Consider the following 21,617-nt stretch of genomic DNA (forward strand, 5'->3'; position numbering starts at 1 on the left):
CCAGTACCTACTTATTTGCTTCTTGTCACTTCATATTAACTTGCATTTTCTAGAGTTTTATATAAGTGAAATTCTATAGCATGTACTCTGTTGCATCTGGCCCTTTCACTTACCATAATCATTTAGAGATTCACCCATGCGGTTTCATGTATCCCTAGTTCATTCCTTTTTATTGCTGAGCAGTATCACGTTGTAACACAGTTTGTTTATCCACTCACTTTCTGATGATCAGTTGGGTTGTTTCCAGTTTGGGGATTTTACAAATAAAGTTGCTACAATTCATATGTAAGTTTCTGTACAGATATATGCTTCCTTTTTCTTTTCTTTTTGTAAATACTTACGAGTGGGATGGCTGAATCAAATGGTAGATATTAGTTTTTTAAGAAACTACAAAATTGTTTTCCAAAATGATTGTATCATTTTACATTCCTACCAGCAGTGTATGAGAGTTCCAGTTTCTTCATATCTTTACCAGCACTTGCTATAGTCATTTTAATTTGAACTATTCTTCTAGGTGTGTAGTAGTATCTCATTATGATTTTAATTTTGATTTTTTAATGACTAATAATGTTGAGTATCTTTTCATGTGCTTCTTGACATCCATATATCTTTGAGGAAGTGTCTGTTCAAATCTTTTGCTCATTTAAACAATTATGCTATTTGTTTTCCTATTGTTGAGTTTTGGGAGTTCATTATATCTTTTGGATCACCCTTTAACCGTGTACGCTTTGCAAAGATTTTGTTCCAGTTTGTGGTTTGTCCTTTTATTCTCTTAACATAATCTTTTAAAAAGCAAAATTTTTGAATTTTAAAAAATCTAATTTATCAATTTGTTCTTTTACACAGATTGTGTTTTTGGTGTCTTATCTAAGAAATATTTGCCTAATTCAAGGTCATAAATATTTTGTCAATTTTTCTTCTAGAAGCTTTATAGCTTTTAGTTTTACATTTAGGTCTATGATCCATTTGGATTGATATTTGTATGTGGTGTGAGATACGGGTCCAAGTTCATCTGTTTTGCATATATGTATCTAATTTTCCTGGCATTATTTGTTGAATGAGTTGTCTTTTGTGTCTTTGTGAAGAACCAGTTGTACACATATGTTTGTTTTATTTATGCAGGTATTTTTCTAGAAATTAAAAAATTGATTATAAAATTCACTTGGAAATGCAAAGGATCTACAATAGCCAATACAGCTTTAAAAAAGCATGGAGTTGGAGGACTAGCTCTACATGATTTCAAGATTTATTATAAAGCTACAGTAATCAAGACAGTGTGGTATTGGCATAAAGATAGACACATAGATCAATGAATAGATTAGAGAGACCAGAAGTTAACTCATACATATACGGACAATGGAATTTTAATCAGCAATAAAAAGGAATGAACTATTGGCATCTGCTACAACATGGATGAATCTTAAAACAACTATGCAAAGATTAAAGAGTCATACTAAAAAAAAGTGCTATATGATTCCATTTATGCAGAATTCTAGAACATGCTAACTATTGTATAGTGATAGAAAGCTGATCAATGGTTTCAGGAACAGAGGCCAAGGATGTGGAGCAACAGAAGAAGGGATTACAAAAGAACGAGAAAGCTTTTGCAGGAAATAGATTTGTTTATTTCATGCTTGAGATGATGGCTGCACAGGTGTACGTGAAAACTTACCTAATTGTACACTTCAAATATATACAAGGTATTGTATGTCAAATTAGCCTCAATTTTTACCAAAGCACCATAAGGAATTCCCATGAAACAGTAGGAAGAATCAAAGAATGATTATAAAAAGGGAGAGGGGAGGGCATCATAGGCTGTAAGAGGAGAGAGATGTTTTGTAGAGAGTGTGAGTGGGATGGGGTTCCCAAATGGAACTGGCAGATCCTTCTGGACATATAAATAACACAAGCACAGCCATGGCGTTGGAGATGACCATGGTTGCCATAGCATGTGGGGCTCAAATGGAGACTGGACCTTGTAGAATAGAGATGATGGCTGGGATGAGTTGAAATGGTCAGGGTGAGAGGGGATGTGCTGCTTCTGTGAAGGCAGGAGTTTGAATTTAATGTAGTAAGTGATGGTAACAGTTTCTGAGCAGGAAAGTGAAATGATGAGCCCTCAACATACTCCTTAAGGCTCTGGTTTTTGTCCACTCTCCCTGTGAGACTGTAAAAGTGAAAATTCAAAAATGTTCAGGATTGGCCAATGCCCTCATGGGAAAAGTAACTTTTGAGCATGCTTCTCTTTCTAGATTATTGTTTTCCTTTCAATTTTGGCTGGGTAATTCTTTACTCTCTTGCCAGCTTTTTGATGCCTCCCAGAAAACATTTTTAAAGTTGTATTTTTAGTTGTTTTCAGGGGAAATTTACGTTCAAATAATCTAACTTGTCTTTACCAGAAACTGCAAGTCTTTGTTATGTTTTTATTATTACTCATTTTACTGTGATATGGCAAACAGAACCAGTATTCACCACCATTCAGTTTTCCTCTCCTTCTGGACACATGGAAGGCAAATCTCATTCACCTTAGGATTTAGCAGGGCCATGAGATCAATTCAAGATGATGGGCTATGAGTGAAAGTAATGTGTGTGCCTCTTCTGAGCTGATGCATTTAATTGCTGTTATGAGATCTTCTCACATTCTCTTCCCCTGTTGCTGTGACGGAGGAGATGTGTGTTTCAGGTGAAACAATTTCAAGATTATAGGGATCTCTGTTAGTCAGGTTCTCTGAATGACTACATGGAAGAGTTATCTGCCTTTGAACTTTTGAAAAACATAGAATGGATAAGAAATAAACTTTTGCTGAGCCCCGAGATTTGGGGGTTGATTTTTACTGCAGAATATCTTTTCCTCACTAATACATAGACCATGTGAGGCTACTCTTCCTTTCCTTCCCTTCCCTTCCTCCCTTCCATTCTTTCTCTCTTCCTTCTTCCCTTCCTTCCTTCTTCTTGTTTTTCTTTTAAATTGAAGAAAAGAAGCCTAAGCTCACTGTTTGAAATTATTAAAAGTCTTAATAATTGGAAGAAGAAAACCTTCATATCAATTCACCCAATTCCCAACCTCAGCCTCTATTTTAAAGTTTCAGACCTGGACTCCCAGACAAGGACAGAATGTCAAAACATTAATGCCAAGGTTTTGGGTCTTGAATTTCATTCTCTTTCCATTCCATCATTTTGCAGTTAAGAAAATAAGTTATATGATGTTTCTTTTTTGTTTTTCTCTTTTTAAGAGCAGAAGAAATTATATTTATTTATATAGAAACAAAGACCCAATGGGGTAAGAAGAATTTTGAATTTTTAGCACGAGGAAAATATAACTCATGCATGGTGAGTAGGCACATGGATTATTCTCTTCCTATATTTAAGATATTAATGTTTCTTTACCTCACACTCAAGAGAGAATATGAGTCATTTCCACGAATCCAGCATAACGTGTGAATTGCAAAGAGCTTTTCAATTTTTAAAGATCATTCTGTAGTCATTTAGTCACAATATTTTCCTGTCCAAAGCTTAAAAATTGAAGAGTTCTTTTTCTTTTTCAAATTTAAATTTGTTTGTTTAATTCACATAAAATTATGTGTATTTGAAGTATACAATATAATGTTTTAAAATATGCATACATTATAGAAAGGCTACATTGAGGTAATTAACATATATATTACTGCATATATCATTTTTTGTGACAAGAACACTTAAAAGGTACTCTCAGTGATTTTCTTTTATTATTATTATTATTATTATACTTTAAGTTCTAGGGTACATGTGCACAATGTGCAGGTTTGTTACATATGTATACTTGTGCCATGTTGGTGTGCTGCACCCATCAACTCGTCAGCACCCATGAACTCGTCATTTACATCAGGTATAACTCCCAGTGCAATCCCTCCCCCCTGCCCCCTCCCCATGATAGGCCCCGGTGTGTGATGTTCCCCTTTGCGAGTCCAAGTGATCTCATTGTTCAGTTCCCACCTATGAGTGAGAACATGCGGTGTTTGGTTTTCTGTTCTTGTGATAGTTTGCTGAGAATGATGGTTTCCAGCTGCATCCATGTCCCTACAAAGGACACAAACTCATCCTTTTTTATGGCTGCATAGTATTCCATGGTGTATATGTGCCACATTTTCTTAATCCAGTCTGTCCAGTCTTAATCCAGTCTTTAAGTTTAAGAACACTTAAAAGGTACTCTCAGTGATTTTCAAGTATAGACTACATTATTAACCACAGATGCCATGTTGTACAATAGATTTCTTGAATTTATTCCTCTTATCTAACTGAAATTTTGTAATCCTTGGCCATTTCCCCAAGCCCCTCACCCCCTAGCCCCTGGTAACCACCACTGTACTCTCTGCTTCTACCTCTCTAGACACCCCCCTCCAAGATTCAGATACAAGGGCATCCAGTTGGCAGAGCCTGGGTCCCACGCCCACACACATTGGGACCCAGAAGCAGAGGGAGAAGGACTGTCTGCCCCTCTTTGGCTCTGTGATGAGAGGGAGAGTTTCCCACCTAGTTTGGGATTTCCCCATAGGAAAGATAGTTAAATGCTTGATAGCCACAAAAACAGTTGTTCTGGGGAAGTTGGTGAGTCTCAGGAGGGCAGTGTGTGTCACCTTTCCTTGATTGGTTTGTTCAGGGAAAAACTGGTATTGGTTATAGCTCCATGGCAATGTTAAGTAGTTTGCAAAGTTTCCATTTGCTTTAGTCAATCCACATGGTGATTGTACTGCTTTTTTCCTTCACCATCAATTACCTGCATGATGCACGCATAAACTCTGCTTTTGTTTCAACATCCTAATAGCATGCTAGGGAGTGCTCCTGTTGGATGAAGCAATGATAAAGTTCTGCTTTAGGGCACAGATAGGTCCACCTTATACTGCCCATCTCATCATAACACATGTAACTTATAATGTTTTCAATTCATGATAGGTTTATTCAGATGTAACCCCATTGTAAGCCAAGGAGGATCTGTACATATTTAGAGAAGTAAAACATAAATGTTCAGTTAATGAAAGTCAGAATGTGAACATTCGTGAGTCTCTCTTGGGTGCCACTTCTGGACTTCTGCATTCTCCTTCCCCTGAGACAAAAGCACTATTTGGGCGTTTATATATATCCAATTCTTGTCCTTTTATTTCTTTTTCTTGCCTAACCTTTCCTGCTAGAATTTCTGGGACAATGTTAAATAGCAGTTGTGATAGCAGGCATTTATGTCTTATTACCGAGTTTGAAGGAAAGGACTTCAATGTTTATCATTAATCATGATGTCTGCTCTAAATTTGTTACATTTTATGACATTAAGGAAGTTGTCTATTATTGCTGTTTTGCTAAGAGTTTTTATCACAAATGATGTTGAATTTGTCACGTTTTTTTTTCTGCATCTGTTAAGATCCTCATTTTTATTTACTGTTTTAATTATTTTTTATTTACTATTTTTTGTGTGTTTCTTTTATTTACTGTTTTAAAAGGCCTTCACAGAAGTCACCCCAGGACTAAAGTGGATAGAAAACATTTTTGTTTTTTCTTTCAAGTTATCCTACCTTTAGTACCATATATCATTCAATATTTGCCATATATCATGCAATATCAAGGTTGGAAAGAACCTTAGAGGTCATACACCACTATAATCTGTCACCCAGGTTCATGAATCATCTCTGTTGTTGCTAAGTGGTTGGTTGTTCACCTGTATCTGTTCAAATATTTTCAGGGATGAAAAATGTACTATCCTTATCCATTCTATTTTTGGAAATCTCTAGTTCCAGCAAGTCATTTATTGTGTGAGCTGAAATGTGCCTCAGTGTCAGATTCATGCTTTGGTCCAAGGTTTGCCCTATGGAACATGTAGGACAAGTGTTCCCTGAGGTATGGGTAGAAGCAGTGTGTTTAGTGGAAAGCTGGTAGTCTTCAGAATTAAGCAGATCTGGGTTCACTTCCTGGCTTAGCCATTGACAAGCTAAGTGAGTCTGGGTAGTATGGAAGATGGCTTAACAGCCATCACTCCTTCCATTCCAGGATGTTCCTCCTTTGCAGTGTGACTTTGCAACTCCTCTAATCCAGAGGTAGATTCCATTTTTCCACCTCCTTGAATCTGAGCTGGCCTTTGAACTTGCTTTGGTCAACAGAATGTGAAGAAAGTCATACTGGAAAAGGTCTGAAGCTTAGGTCTCTGGGGCCTTGCTGCTTCTGCCTAGTTCCTCTTGGGATGCTGCCCTGAGCCTGCCATATAAGGAAGTAATCTAGCCTATTAGATGTGAGAGGATACTTGGAGGAGAACTGAGATGTCCCAGCCAACAGTCTGCATGCTCTGACTTGAGCTACTTGGAAGTAACTCCTGCCCTGAACTTATGCAGGTGTTTTCTTAGAATTCAAATGTAAGACTTAACATTTAATCCAGAGGAATTTATTTTGATTTTTAAAGATGGGGTCTCCCTCCGTCGTCCATGCTGGAATACAGTAGTGCAATCACAGTTCACTGTAGCCTCACACACCTGGTGTTAAGCAATCCTCCCACCTCAGCATCCCAAGTAGCTGGGACTACAGGCCCACACCACCATGCCTGGTTAATTTTTGTTTGTTTTTGTAGAAACGAGGCCCAGGCTGGATTCGAACTCCTGGCTTCAAGCAATCCTCCCACCTCAGCCTCCCCAAATGTTGGGATACAGGCATGAGCCATGGTGCCCAGCCCAAAATTTCTTTTTTTTAGTCTTAGCAGAGCACTCCACCTGTGCCAAGGCAATCGTGGTTTTTGTTTGTTTGTTTGTTTTTGAGACGGAGTCTTGCTCTGTCACCAGGCTGCAACCTCCACCTCCTGGGTTCAAGCAATTCCCCTGCCTCAGCCTCCCGAGTAGCTAGGACTACAGGCATGCGCCACCACGCCCAGTTAATTTTTGTATTTTTAGTAGAGATCGAGTTTCACCGTATTGGCCAGGATGGTCTCGATTTCTTGACCTCGTGATCCACCCGCCTCAGCTTCCCAAAGTGCTGGGATTACAGGCGTGAGTCACTGCACCGGGCCAATGGAGGTCTTATATCTGTCATTTGTTTCTCCCCTTAGTGCATCTACATCAGATGATTATTACTTCCATGTTTTCTATCAGTTCCTAAAAAAACAATGTGAAATAGGACAGTGCCAGGGAAGGAACCTTAAGGGACACTAAACACCTCTTCCATGCCTGTCACTGAGCCAGTCAATATTATTAACTATGTTATGCATGCATGTTATTTCCAAGCCTACAGATTGCTTTCACACATCAGCATGCTCACCCATGGTGAAATGTGTCCAGCGGAGATCTATATGGGCAGTAACATTCTTTCCTGAAATCAAGATATACCACGTCTAGTAATGCTCTCCTGAATAAATTATTTATTGAGTATCGATATCACAATCTATGTCTTTTCTCTTTGTTTATTGGATCACAGTGAATATAAAACTACACCCATAGTTACGATTATACAAAAGAATCTTAAGTCACTGGTCATGGGTAAGACAGTAAACCAATGTATGTGCTTTCAGAGCTTTTAAGAAGTTAAAGTGCAAAAATGACAGTTTTGTGCAAAAAGAATTTTCAGCGAGTCCTGACAGTCAAAATATACCTGAAGTCGCTGCGAGACTTTACTTGGGTTTTCATGAGATCGTTTGTGTGTGAACACGCTCGTGTTTTTCCCAGTGCAGGTGTAAGGATGGGCCTATACTTACTCTTCCCACCCCATCCCCCACCCCATCCCCCACCCCCTTCACACAGTCTCACCTTGGGAAGGGTATGGGAATGAAGAAAGGAGTGTTAATCGGGTTCCCAGCTTTCCCTTACCTTTCACCTAGCCCCCTAACTACTGTGGGTGTTAGGTTTGGGCACACCCATTTCAAAACAAGGATACTGGTTCTTGAGGGGGTGTGAGACTGAAGTTACAGAGCCTGTTAAAAGCAGAGCCATATAGAGGGAGTAAAACCCCAAGTGCTTCGTGCCGCAGCAGCTGGGGGGTGGACCTGGGCCTACCTGGGGGGATGCTCAGCCCTGCGGGTCCGGGAGCGCGCAGAACAGTGGACAGGGCTTCTCCCACTTCTGGGTAGGGGCGCGCTGGGTGGAGGCCCGCCTACCCTCCGCCTAGACCCATCCTCCGAGCGAGCCGGGAGAGGCGGGGAGAGGGCGTGTCCCCTGGCCCAGCGCGACCAGCGCGCACGCGCAGCCGGCAGAAGGGGCCCGGGCCCACTCTGAGCGCGCGGCTGCGCACTGTGCCGCCTGCCCTCCCGGAAGCGCGGAGCTCGGCCAGCGCCACGTCTATCCCCTTACATACTCCCAGGGCTCCGCAGCCGCCGCCCCAGCCTCGAGGGGCACAGCCCCCGAGCCGCGGCCCTCGGGACGGGACCGAGAGCATCATGGGCAGCGCAGCCCCGCTCTCCGCCTCCGTGCTGCTCCTGCTGCTGCTCCTGCTCCTGCTCCGGGCCGAGCAGCCCCGAGGGGCCGAGCTCACCTTCGAGCTGCCGGACAACGCCAAGCAGTGCTTCCACGAGGAGGTGGAGCAGGGCGTGAAGTTCTCCCTGGATTACCAGGTGAGGCCGGGCGCCCGGCAGCGCTCCCTTCTCTCTCCACTCCCAGGTCTCAACTGGACACTGGCGCGCCCCTGACTGGAGGCGCTCGAATTAGCCACAGAGGCTGTAGGGAGGGTGCATGGGTTGGGAGTCCCCGGACACCAGTTGACTTCCCCGTGAGGAGGAAGGTTTTGGATCATTAGGGCCCACCCGAGACGAGCCTGGCCAGCGAGGAGATAGCGCCGCTGGTGCGAACCCGGGATGGGGACGCCAGGGCGGGTCCCGCAGCCTGGAGAACTGGCCAGAGAGATCTCCGCAGGCGCCCGAGACACTAACGAACGCCAGCTCTGATCGGCTGGACAGAGGCACTCTAACCCCAGTCTTTTGGACCGCCTTGTGCCTTCGAGTACTGAAAAATGGCAGCGAGAGGAAGTGGGTTCATAGTTTTATTTTATTCCTCCCCTCTCCAGCGTTTAAAGTTCGGGTGAGGTGAGGGCAGCAGAAGTGAGAATGGGCGCTTTGGAAAGGAGGGATCACTGCAGCCATTGAGGCCTGGCGGTGTTTACAAGGAGTGGTGTGGCTGCATGACTTGGCTCTTGCCATATGGCTTAGAAAAGCTCAGTTCCTGTACTCCTGTCTCCTTTGAGAGAACCCGTGGCCCACAGGTGACAGGAGCAGGTCTTGAGTGAGTAGTCTGCCCCCGATATTTAGTGAGCAGGTCTAGGGTTGGGGGCCAAGTGGGCATCGTACTCAGACAGCTATCTGCTTGTGGACGCATGCTGACAGGCACTTCAGAAATGAGGTGCCACGGGCAGCAGGAATGGGGCAAGCTATTTGACCAGTTCCTCTGTGCTTAAAGGTACTGAAGGAAGCTTGCGCTTGGAGACAACTTATATGTGGCAGTCTCAGTCACTGATTTGTCCACTTTCACATCTGTGTGGACAACATGCAAATTGTGACTGGATTAACATGGGCAACCTAGATGCATTGACAAAAAGAATGATAGTTGTGTGGTTGCAGAGACCTCAGATGTCATGTGTTCACTGCCAGGGCGGAAATCCCTTGTCAAAGTGTGCCCAGCCTGGGTTTAAACACACTCAGCAACAGGATGCTCACTGCTTTACGCAAAGCTTGCTGAGCAGGACTAGTAACTGTTGTCTGGACAAAGAGGCCATTTAAATTTGGAAGCAGATGGAGGCCATTGACCGTGTCCTTTGATGGATCTTGGTTATAGCCATTGCCTACCTGTGAGATTTTGCCTTATGTGGGTCTTATTTTTCTTATGTTACAAGGAGAGTTTGAACTAAATGATTCCCAAAGACTCTTCCACCGCTGACAGTCAGAAATTCCGTGAATGCCTCGATCAATATTTTTCTTCAATATTGCATTCAATCAGTAATAATATATTGTTAATAGCTAGTAGACCCATTCAGCAAGCCAAGAATGACCCTTGCTGGGGGAGAGGGAGCACCTGTCTGTTATTGGAAGGGAGAAGCAGGAGGTGCAGCATGCATGCTCTAGGGTGGCCCCAAATCAGACCCCACATCTCCACTGCACCCCCAGGGGGTTTGCAGTCTGACAATTGTCCAGTAATTGGCTGGCACTTTTTGGGCGCTTTCTTTATGTTGGACACTGTGCTAAGCACTTTAGGTATGATAACTTATTGAATCCTCACTTCATGGATAAAGACATGTCCTCAGAGAGTAAAGTAACTTGTTTAGGGTCACATGGCTAATGAGTGGCAGTGCCCTAAAGCAGTGATTTGCTGCATATCTTGTGTTAAGTATTGAACAAAGAAAGAATCAGTGGCATCTAGCTGCATTGGAATAGTTTCTTAGATATCCCTCCTCATCTTGCTCTTGATTTCTGGAAGCCTTATCAGTACCATCTCATGAAGAGCAGTTATCCTGGGGTATGCTTATTCATGCTTCAGAATAGTGCAGTAGGTAAGCGTTTGGGCACTGGAACCAAAAGCTCTCAGGTCAGATCTCAGCTCTACTTTATCTTGTGTAACCTTAGGCAGTTACTTAACCTTGGAGCCTCAGTTTCTTCTTCTGTAAAATGGAAACGATTAGTCTCATTGAACCCCTGCAGAACAATCTTTGGAGTCAGACAGGCATAGATTCAAATCTTAGCCCTTTCACTTTCAAGCAGTGTGACCACAGCCAATTTATTTAACCTTGCTCAGCCTCAGTAAAGTAAGAAGTGGCATAGCACCTGCCTTAGAAAGTTTTGAAGATGAAATGACAGAAATGTTTGTAGAGTCTGATCACAGTGTCTGGTTGGCATTTGGTAAGTGGTGATTGCCCCTTTGATAACAGCAAACTTCTTATGGTTGTCAGGTCATCACTGGAGGCCACTACGATGTTGACTGCTATGTGGAGGACCCCCAGGGGAACACCATCTACAGAGAAACCAAGAAGCAGTACGACAGCTTCACATACCGGGCCGAGGTCAAGGGCGTTTATCAGTTTTGCTTCAGTAATGAGTTTTCCACCTTCTCTCACAAGACTGTCTACTTTGACTTTCAAGTGGGTGATGAGCCTCCCATTCTCCCAGACATGGGGAACAGGGTCACGGCTCTCACCCAGGTGAGTGAACATTAGCAGTTTGGGGCTGCTGAACCCCCTAGCGCGTTCCTCCTCATTGACCTCTGTCTAGGCTGGTGGTCGGAGTCATCATCCATCCAGTTCCCAGTCTGGAAGTCTCAGGGTTGGTTTTGCCTCTTTCTTCACACCTAGTCCTAAAGGATGCCATGCTCTTCTTTCAATCTTCCTTTCGATTCTCTAACCAGATCCCTGCAGTACTTTCTTCTGATATTCCTGTCTCTACTCTTTCATTCCCACTCAGTCTTTTGCACAGTGCCACTTCTGAAGTACCTGTGTCGTGTGTCTCTGCTTATATGATGTGCCTGTATCATGAAGACCAAAGTCCTACTTTGTGTGATGTATTCAAGTAACACAAGGTACTGTTACAAAATAAATGCCAAACATCAATGGCTTAACAGAATAGAAGTTTATTCTCACGCATAATCTAGAAAAGGTTGGTGAGGAGCTTTCCTCCATGGTGTGACTCAGGAATCCAGGCTTATTCTTTCTTGTCATCTTTCTGTCTTCTCTTAGGGCTTCAGGGTCTTCTGCCTGTAGCTGCCAAAGGAGGAGAAAATGAGAAAAGTCCATCTACTTCTTAAAAGCCCATGCCCAGTGGGAATACATATCACCTGCTCATGCCCCATGGGTGAGAACTTAGTCATGTGGCAAACCTGGATGAAAGGAAGGCTGGCAAGTAGAGCCTTAGCAACAGCTCTACACTACAGAGGAGAAACTCTGACATTTTGGGGGGATAGTCATGTCTGTCGCCCATGGCTGTCAAGGTTCATTATTCTATTATCCCAGCCTCCGTAATCCATCTGTCTTCCCTTCTGCTATTTAAGCTCCTCTTTCCCTTTCATATGCAGGCTGGCTTCCTGAGGGCTAGGACCCTGAATGGTTTACTTTTGTATCCTCAGTGCTCCAGGGCATAAGGTGGGGCACAGGAAGAAGCTCACCAAACACTTGTCAAATGACTGTCAGGGCCCAGGGAAACCTGTAAGACAGGAATAACCATCGGTAGCTGCACGTGTGCCAGAACCAAAAGCACAGCGTCTTGAACTTTCAAGGAGGCCAGATGATCTGGGCCGCACTCCAAGGTGGCTCCGTTCCTCTGTGGCTCTGGGCGCACTCATGAATGCCTGTGGATTCATTTGCCCAGTCTTCCACCTTCCCTACGCAGTTGGAGGCTAGAGCTGCACTGTTCAGTACAGTAGCCAGTGTCTAAATTTGGCTATTTAAATTAATTGCTATTAAATTAAAAATTCACTTCCTCATCTGCACCATAGCAACATTCCAGGTTCTCAGTAGTCACAGGTGACTGGTGGCCATGCACAGAAAGTTCCATTGTCCAGAACTGGGTTTGAGCTTTGAGCTTGGCAACATGACTGCTGTTAAGAAGATCCAGCCAAGGGTGTGTACTGTGTGTAAGATCTTTTGCAACCAATACTCATGAGAGTTTTATTGGCCACTATTGAAACAGCCTCTATTCGGAAGATTCTGTAAGTCTCCAAAAGCTGAGCTGAAGAACTTCCCCCTTAACCAGTAGAAAACAGATTGGTAGGAAAAGCTTTAATGAATTAGGTCAATAGAGACATTCTTTCCTGGAGCCTGAGCAGTAGTTTGATTTTGTTGCAGGAAAGGGTGATTTATGCTTCCCTTTTCTTCTATCTTAGAACCTCTTCTTTGCTCCTGCTTAGCCTCAAAAGAGCCGTTTCCTTCCACTTCTCTGACCCTGCTTCCTTGAACCATCTGTGCCTGCCTTTGAGAATACTTGCTTTTATGCCGGCATTCACTCAGTTTACACACTGTGCCGGCAGTGGATGGCTCTGTGCCTGTGCTGGGCGCCCTGCAAGGAGCACAGCCCTGCAAGCCAGTTGGCCGTGGGGCACTGTGGTCAGAGCTGTAACTGAAGTGCCAGGGGTCTTGAGGAGGCACTGATGAATTCTTCCAGGAGTCAGGAAGGCTTCACTGGGAGAGCTTTACCTTAAACTTGACAGTGTAGAAGCTTGGCCTCCTCGATGAAGAGAGCAGGTGACATTTATGGAGTGTAACTTTCTTTCTTCTCGCCAGCCCTTTTCATCTTGCTTGGCATGAGTCCCCTTTTACCCAGCAGCTGCTGTCTCGCCTCTCCCCAGACTTCTTGCAGCACAATGGTAGGCCAGAGGCCATGGTTTCTGGCACAAAAGTTAAGTATTAGGTGAAAGAACAGGTTCCATAGTGACCAGGGCCCAGGCCGGGGATTCAGGCCCAAAGGACTTGTTTCAGGCCTGAGCTCAGGAAAACCAGGCTCCTAGGAGAGAGGACCTGGGCCAGGAGAATGTGACTTCAGGAAAGCCAAGCTCGAGGGGCTTCCAGGCTTCCTGAGAATCTGGGCAGATCCTGGTCAGAGCTGAAGGTTTCTGACAGAGGTCAAAGGCCAAGAGCTACCTCCCTGGTGGCCTAGGAAGGGTTAAAGGTTTTCCTAAGTGCTCTGAGGCCAGCTTCTACTTCCCTGTCACTGAGTTCTTAAAGAATTTAAAGCAGCAGATACTTGGGTCAGGGGAGGCCTGATGAGGTGAGGGCTGCAGGAATTTGTCAGTGGTTACAGACGGAAGACCTCAGCATCCACAGGTGGCTGGGACAGGATGGGGTGTCAGCGTGGAGATGGAGGAAAGGGATGGTGCGAGAAGTAGGATGGGTCAGGGTGTCACCATGAAGTGGCAACTATCATCCCTGTGAGGCTCCAGGACGCTGGTAGCCAGCCAGGACTGGTGGTCTTAGCAGGGCGGAAAGTCACACACAGGAGGAGAGCTGGGGAATCGTGGCCTGGGAAAACAGGACCCGGAAGCAGAGGGGTTCCATTGGTTTTCTGCTGGGTGGGAAGCTGGCTGAGGGATTGCCTAACTGAAGTGTTGTGGTAACAGGCTGAAGAGGTTTGTTTTAGACGAGCACTAATGGAAGATCTCAGTGGATGGGGAAGTGGCATGTTTTCATGGTGAGGGTGAGCATCCAGGCGTCTGTGATTCTCGGGGATATATTGCTCTGGGGTCTCTTGCAGCGTCTGTGTAAGAGCCTGAAGGTGTCTGTAGGTGTTAGTTGCCAAGAAAGCTGTAGAGTATCACCTGTTGCTCCGTTACCCTCTTGGAACTGGTCCTTTTGCTATCACTGACCTGACCTGATCTGATCTGATCTGAGATTGTTCCTTTAAAGGCCACCGAGTCCTCTTCATGCAGTCCTAGTGCCAGTTTCTGGCCTGTGTCACTGGATCTCGGCCAGAGAAGATGGCTTCACATAAATATCTGACTTATCCTCTGTCTTGGTGTCTACACCTGTGATTTCTGTGTCCTCCATCTTTTCTTCTTCCCTTCCTCCTTCCTCTCCAGTGATTCTGGGTCCTGGGAGAAGGCTGGAGATGCTGACCTGTACTGCTGAATTCCCAGGCCAGGGCCTGCAGTCCAAGGAGCCCCCAGTCAAGTGAGTCCAGTTTCTGAATGAGTTTGTGACAAATAAACTTGGAGAATGGAATTCTAGCCTGGAAGATCAAATGAGCCCTTCCGTAGTGTTCTCTGCGGATTTATACATACAAATGTGTATGCATATGTGTACCTATGAATACATATGCGTGTGCCACACACATACATATACACATATACTGTGACCATGATATACACATGTATACTCTTATGTGTGTGTCTCCATCCCTCCCACTGATTTCAAGAATGATCTTCTTTGTTATCAAGTCCTGTGATTTCAGTGCCATCAACTTCCCCCCAATCCACTGTTCCCTGACATGGCGACCTTCTTAATTGAGGCCCGCATCTTCTCTTCCCCGTGGAATTGCAGCCACCTAAGTGGTTTCCCTGCCTGTAGACTGGTTCACATGCATCCATTTCTGCATCATATCTGCCAGGGGCAGATTCTCGTAAAGTGGGATTCCAATCTTGCCAATCTTCTGCTCACAGAGCCACATGGTAAAGCCTTGGACCTCGAGGCCCTTTACTGTGAGCTTCCACCTCCCCACAGCTGCTTCTCCACGCATCCCCATCACCAGGTCAGTCCCTGATCCCAGATCAGGCCCTATATAGTTCTTTGCCTGTGCTTCTGCCGCCTGGGATGTGTTCTCATCCTCAGCCTGGTGACGTCCTGCCCAGCCATCAGGGCTCAGCTTGTCTTGTCCCATGTCAAGTACTCCATCTTCTCTGGCAGGCTCAGCATCTTTCTCTTAGGTGTTCCCACGACTCTGCATACCCTCCTGTTGTTGGCTCTTTTTATATTGCATTATAGTTGAGTAATTTTTTTCTCTAAATTGTGAACTTTCTGAGACCCAGGACTGTGTCTGGCTCTGATTCTTAATTCCTTGGGCCTAGCACAGTGCCTGGAAGAAAAGTAAACATTGAATAAATGTTTGAATGAAGGAATTAGTGGAAGTGTGAGTGATTAAAACTCAGCCATGATTTGAAATCCTTGTAACTTCATCCTACAAGTATCTATCCTGAGTCCCCTAGCCCCACCTTCAATCCTTTGTGATTTTCCAGGGATCACCAGGGTGATGTAAATACAAAATGGATTTGTATAGGTAGTATAGTCTGCCTGTAGAGGTAGTGTCTGGCAGGGAGCACTAGGGAGGCTTCTAGATATTAGCATATATTGAATTAGCTTTGACACGGGTTCACATAGGTTAAGCCCGACTCCACATTCACCTCTTCCCTACTTCCTTCCCAGTTTAGCGTTCTATTCCATCTGTGAGAGTTGACATACTTTAGTGAGCTTTGGAAGCATTCCCCGGAGAGCTAGGAGGAGCAACCACAAATGTGACGATTGGCCCCAGTGCAGAGACCTGCACCGGAGCTTTCTCTTCTGGTAGTTGGCCTTTGAAGCCAGTTGGCTTTGGAAGTTCCCTTTAGAGTCAACTTCCTGATGTCTGGAACCCTTCTTAGGATCATTTGTCCCTTTTTCAGTATCAAATATCTGCAGGTATAGCTCACGTACCAAATGCGGGGAAGTGAAGAAGCCCAGTGCCGACTACACTCCAGTTGTGAAAGATGATATGTAGCCCAAAATAATAGGGCATAGAGGATGTCACTGAGAAAACAGGACAGAGGTACTCACTGGGGGACAAATAGGCTTGTTCTTCACTTGATATTGCTCCTTGAGCTGGTACCCAGTCTAACTCTATCAGTTCCATCTGCTACACAGTGATCATGCCACCTTTCTACGTGTGACATTTCACCACTTCTTACACATGGACCAGGATGAGAGGGCCAGCCACGGTGTGCAGGAGAGTCCCATAGCTTTGGGAGGTAGACCTGTTGCCAGAAAGATGGAAGCTGCGGCCCTGTAATGCAGAGGCTGAAGGGAAGCGTTTTTTCTTCCTTACATAGTCTAGTTCAGCTCCTAGAGTGGCCCAGAGTTAAGGATACCCAATGAGGCAAGTAAGGGTAACACCACTGTTTGGCAGTGGTTTCCTGTTTGTCTTCTGGAAGTGGTTTAATGTGAGAGAGAAACAAGGGTTTTGGGGAGGGAGGTCACAGAGTGACTCAGTCTTTTCTAGTTTATTGTACTGTACTTTACAAATAGTTTGCCTTTGGAGTTTGGGAACTGAAGTAAGTGTCTGGTGCATGCTTTGTGAATTCCTCTAGCCTGAGAACTCACTGATAGGATAGAATTTTCTAGGTCTTGGATACATGGTGTTTTAGAGGCTGCCTCTGAATAAGAACTCAGCGTTTTCCCACGGGCATAATGTATTAGTTGTCTATTGCTGAGTAACTAATTACTACAAACGTAGTGTCTTAATGCAGTACTCATTTATTACCGCACAGCTCTGTACGGTGTGAGCCTGAGCAGGGTGGCCCGTTTCTTTGCTTCGGGTCTCCCAAGGCTGATGTCAAGGTGGTGGCAGGTTGGGCTCCTACCTGGAAGCTCTGGGGAAGGATCTGCTTTTATGCTTATTCAGGTTGTCGGTGGAGTTCAGTTCTTTGTGGTTGTAGGACTGAGGTCCCCATTTCCTTGCTGACTGTTGTACCCTCAGCTCCTGGAGGCCTTTTTCTGGTCCTGGCAGTTCGTCACCTCCACCTTCAAAGCCAGTGTGGCACATTGAATTCTTCTCATGCTCGGAAACTGTCTTGACTTCTTCTGCAACTAGCTGGAGAAAGCTCCTGGTGTCTAAGGGCTCCTGTGATTAGATCAGGCCTGGATAACTTCCCCATCTTCAGGTCAGCTGTGTCATATTAACATGATGCAGTCACAGAGGTGACAGCTCATCATATTCACAGCTTTCTGGAATTAGGGCAGGGGATCTTGGTGGTGGTGGGAAGGACATTTTCAGACTTCTGCCCACCACACTGAATATTTTTGCAGGTAAAGAAAGTTATGATGTAGTATGTGTTACACATAAGCGTATGTGTCTATGTGGTGCCTGTTTATAGATATGTGTCTTTGCATGTGTGTGCATGTGCTTACGTACATGAGGCATGTGTCTTCACGTGTTTGTGTTTATACATAAAACTATAGGCAGCAATTACATAATAGAATGAACATGAGCAGTGGATTCAGAGTCCAAACACAATTGTGGTCTAGTTCACACTTCGCTGTTTATTAGTTGTGTGACTTTGGGCAATTTGTGTAGCCTCTTGGAGCCTCAGTTTCCTCATCTGTATGTGGGATAAGCCCTCATTAACAGTGAGGGTAATGATCCATGCCTATCAGGGGTATTGTAAGGACTGGATAAGAGAGTATGGGGCAGTGCTTGAAAGCATAAGCTCAGGACTCAGACTCTAACTCAGCCACATACTAACTGTGTGACTCTGGGCAAGTTACTTAACCTCTCTGAGCCTCAATTAGGCTTGTTGTGAGGATTAAATAAAACCACGTAAAACCCTTAGCATAGATTCATAGTTAGCATTCAGTGGATGTCACCTAGGATGTTGATGACAGCATTTGCTGTTTGCTGGATCCCACATATGTCTATGGGTTAGCAGCATGACTGCTTTTCTCTTCCTTCCCAGATGGAGTCTGCCTGCGTGACCATCCATGAGGCTCTGAAGACGGTGATTGACTCCCAGACGCATTACCGGCTGCGGGAGGCCCAGGACCGGGCCCGAGCGGAAGACCTTAATAGCCAAGTCTCTTACTGGTCTATTGGCGAGACGATTGCCCTGTTCGTGGTCAGCTTCAGTCAGGTGCTACTGTTGAAAAGCTTCTTCACAGAAAAACGACCCATCAGCAGGGCAGTCCACTCCTAGCCCTGGCATCCTGCTCTAGGGCCCCTCATGTCCCAGCCTGGAGCAGCTCTCCTAGATCTCCTAGGCGCGTAGCCCAGGGTGGAGGCAGAACGATGCTGCTGTGGTAGCCCTTTGCCTTTCATGCCCATGCTTGATTCTTGCACCTCAGCAGCTGAAGGTCTCAGAGACCAGTAATCAGAAGGCATCCGACTGCATTATGTGTGCAGCACTGAAAAGATGTTTACAACTAGGCTAGGGATTAGCCACTGTGGGAGGGTGGGCAGGCAATGGTTCAGCGGCCTGGCTGGTAGCAGGAACTCCAAGTGCCCAGGCCTTTTGGGCAGCTCAGGGCCCTGCCTCTGTTTCATGATGCATGGGTCATTTGTCTTGGGTGTCCTGTCCCATGTGGAGAAGAAAGGGGCTCTAAGTTCTGGCTCTTCCTCCCCTGGTGTTCTCTGTACCTGAGGATACCAGGCCCTGGGCAACTTTGCAGATCTGCTTACCCCAGGTGAGCAACAGTATCAGCCATGCAAGCAGGACAGAATGGTGATTGGGTGCCCTTAGTGAGCTGTGTATTTCCTAGGAGGTAGAAAACTGTGGGAAACTGTGGCTAATAAAAACGAAGTGTGAGCATCCTGGAGACTTGTGCCTTTATTTCTGTCCCCTTTCTGGGGACTCCAGAGCTTACTGCAGAGCATGGGTGTGTGCATAAATAATTAGAGTGTGAGACAGAGTACCTAGAGAGGTGCAGAGGGTGCTGTGCAGAGATGTATAGAGTGAGCAAGAAATCACTCCTCCCAGGTGAATGAAAACAAAATAGGACGTCTCCTCACATGGTCACACACCATGTTGTACAACGGAACTTTGCAAATGCTGTTTCCTGTGATAATACCTTCTCCCTGATATCTGCATGCGCTGCTCCATCATTTCCTTCTGACCAAAAGGCACATTATCAGTGAAGTCCCTCCCAACCACTCTTCAAGATGGTACCGTCTCACTTGCCCTTAGTCCTCCTGCCCATTGGTAAGAAATGAATGCATACCCATCAAGTGTCTGTGCAGTAGCTCTGGAGGGAAGATACAACGTCTCTGCTAAAGGAAACCTATCAAATCTGAAATCCTGTACCATCTGATAGGCATTAATGCATTGTAGGAAAGGAAGCGAAGTAATCTCTTTAAAAAGATGCCCTATAAACCTCACTTATTTAGCTTGATTGAAGGATAAATATTGCTTATCTTTCATATGTTTTTGATATTTCTTTTATTTTAGAATTAAGTACTGGGTATATATAAAAGGTTACTTACGAAATATTTCTAAGGTGAAATATGTCTAAAGTGAAAAACAATACAAAAATCCCATGCTCCTGCTACCTAGATTAAGCACTGCAACATGACTCATTGCTTCTGGACTGCTCTCTACTTGCCCTTCTCCTTCACCCTCTGAGGGAACCACCAGCCTGAATGTAATCTTTATCAAGCACTGAGAAAGGAGTTTAAAGGATTGAAGGACACAGCTTTACTAAAACTCACGTTGTCTTCCACTTTTTGTGGAAACTAGGTTCTTTCAACCTTGGAAAACAAAAACAAAAATAGGAATGCTGGTGGTACCTGTTTTATTTATATAACCTTGTAATCATTTATCCGTAAATATGTAGATTCATTGAGGGGACAAAAACCCTGCCCCACTGGTTGATTTAGGAAATAAGGTTGGCAATAAAACGTACTGCTCATGCAGTGTTTATGTTTTGATCAATTAGGTACTAATAACAGTTGTAATAACTACCCAATCTAGAAGAAATATTTTTAACACAGCTTTACAGTTAAACAGCATATGAAGCATTTTGAAATTGAAGATTTTTTGTTATAGAGAAATACAATAGGGTACTCTATATAATTTCAAACAGAGTAATACAGTTCCATAAGGAAGATGAAATGGAAGTATGACTCCAAGAAGGAAGGAGAAAGATGGAAAATTTCTGAGCATTTATTTATGGATGATGATGGGTATCAAATCATCTTGGTGATTAGAATTCACTGATATACTTAAAATAGTGATGTAATTTTTCAAAAAGTAATGGTTTAATATATGGTAGAAATTATCTCCTTTGTCACTATTTAAATTCATGATGAAATATTTTAGATGTCAGCTTTAAAAATGTATGAGGCCTTAGAGTTTCTCAAGTGCTTTTAGTGGATATTTAAGCAGAAGAAATAGGAAATGCTATTTGCATCTGGATTTTCTGGAGAGACTCTTTCCTTGACATCTGGGCAGCTTGGTGAAAAGGGTGTCAGCACTGGCATTTTAGTAGAAAGAGGACTGGGTTGTGTCTGACCTTTCTGGATTTGAATCCAGGTCTGCTATGTGCTACTTGTGCCATTTTGGGTAAGATACTGAACCTCTCTGACCCTTCATTTCCTCATCTGTAAAATGGGCAGAAGGGAGTATTTTTACTGGCCAGGGACTTGGGGCTTATGCATTGGTGAACAGAATTAGGATTTATCCTGTTTTCAGTAAAATCCCTTTAAATTTGAGGCCTGGATGGAACTGACAGGTGGAATTTGGAAGCACATCTATTAGCTTACATAGGAAGCAGAATCTCCCAGGGAAAAGACATAGGACCTCTGACTCTAACTGAGGTTCCGGATTATTATGAGCGATTTTCAAAAATTGTCTAATGGCATTGGTTTGCTCCATACCATAGATTTTAAGAGACAGTAGAGCTTCTGGGATGAGATCCACCATAAAATAATTATGAATCTGCACTGGCAAGCTGGTCTTGACTCCAAAGACCAAGAGTTGGTTTGTGGTGCTGACTCTGAACCTTTGCGATGCAACTGTCTGGTAGTAAAATGGCTTTGTGTGTAAGAAAGCTTTAATCCTCGAGGCCCAGGCAACTTTACTTTACTGCAGGGCATTCTCTACAGGATAACTTTAGTGGGGAAGTGACGTTTTCTTTGTTGAAAGATAATTTTCCAAAGAAGGATAAAATCATAAGTGTTACACAAATATAAAATGAACACGTGTATTAGCGTTCTCGAGAGGGACAGAACTAATAGGATGTATGTATATATGAAAGGGAGTTTTTTTTTTTTATTTTTATTTTTTTTGAGATGGAGTCTCGCTCTGTATCCCAGGCTGGAGTGCAGTGGCCGGATCTCAGCTTAGTACAAGCTCCGCCTCCTGGGTTTATGCCATTCTCCTGCCTCAGCCTCCCGAGTAGCTGGGACTACAGGCGCCCGCCACCTCGCCCGGCTAAAAAGGGAGTTTATTAAGGAGGTTGACTCACAGGATCACAAGGTG

The 21,617-nt window shown here is 44.3% G+C and overlaps 2 protein-coding genes across 2 annotated transcripts; one reads left to right on the plus strand and one right to left on the minus strand.

Annotated features, from left to right (window-relative positions):
- Nucleotides 1-3,669: 3,669 nt before the first annotated feature.
- Nucleotides 3,670-8,373, minus strand: LOC103245238 (uncharacterized). Its single transcript, XM_073011970.1, has 4 exons — nucleotides 8,334-8,373; nucleotides 7,995-8,283; nucleotides 7,264-7,314; nucleotides 3,670-4,056 (listed from the first exon to the last, which is right to left on the minus strand). The coding sequence occupies exons 1-4, from the start codon at nucleotides 8,371-8,373 to the stop codon at nucleotides 3,786-3,788; spliced, it is 651 nt and encodes a 216-aa protein (XP_072868071.1). The 3' UTR covers nucleotides 3,670-3,785.
- On the plus strand, nucleotides 8,178-18,957 carry TMED3 (transmembrane p24 trafficking protein 3). The gene is made up of 3 exons (XM_008015694.3): nucleotides 8,178-8,548; nucleotides 10,870-11,118; nucleotides 18,102-18,957. The coding sequence occupies exons 1-3, from the start codon at nucleotides 8,375-8,377 to the stop codon at nucleotides 18,336-18,338; spliced, it is 660 nt and encodes a 219-aa protein (XP_008013885.1). The 5' UTR covers nucleotides 8,178-8,374; the 3' UTR covers nucleotides 18,339-18,957.
- Nucleotides 18,958-21,617: the final 2,660 nt, after the last annotated feature.

The sequence above is a fragment of the Chlorocebus sabaeus genome, chromosome 26 (genome assembly GCF_047675955.1).
Source record: "Chlorocebus sabaeus isolate Y175 chromosome 26, mChlSab1.0.hap1, whole genome shotgun sequence".
NCBI lineage: Eukaryota > Metazoa > Chordata > Mammalia > Primates > Cercopithecidae > Chlorocebus > Chlorocebus sabaeus.

Bases quoted from the DNA above. Each gene is read 5' to 3' on its own strand.
- LOC103245238 (XM_073011970.1), bottom strand. From the start codon at position 8,373: ATGCTCTCGGTCCCGTCCCGAGGGCCGCGGCTCGGGGGCT. The intron at 7,315-7,994 runs GTAGGCCCAGGT...TCTTGATTTCAG, and splicing joins AGGGCTGAGCATCCCCCCAG to GAAAGAATGTTACTGCCCAT. The intron at 4,057-7,263 runs GTGAGCATGCTG...TGTCCTTTGTAG, and splicing joins CTGGACACATTTCACCATGG to GGACATGGATGCAGCTGGAA.
- TMED3 (XM_008015694.3), top strand. From the start codon at position 8,375: ATGGGCAGCGCAGCCCCGCTCTCCGCCTCCGTGCTGCTCCTGCTGCTG. The intron at 8,549-10,869 runs GTGAGGCCGGGC...TATGGTTGTCAG, and splicing joins AGTTCTCCCTGGATTACCAG to GTCATCACTGGAGGCCACTA. The intron at 11,119-18,101 runs GTGAGTGAACAT...CTTCCTTCCCAG, and splicing joins GGGTCACGGCTCTCACCCAG to ATGGAGTCTGCCTGCGTGAC.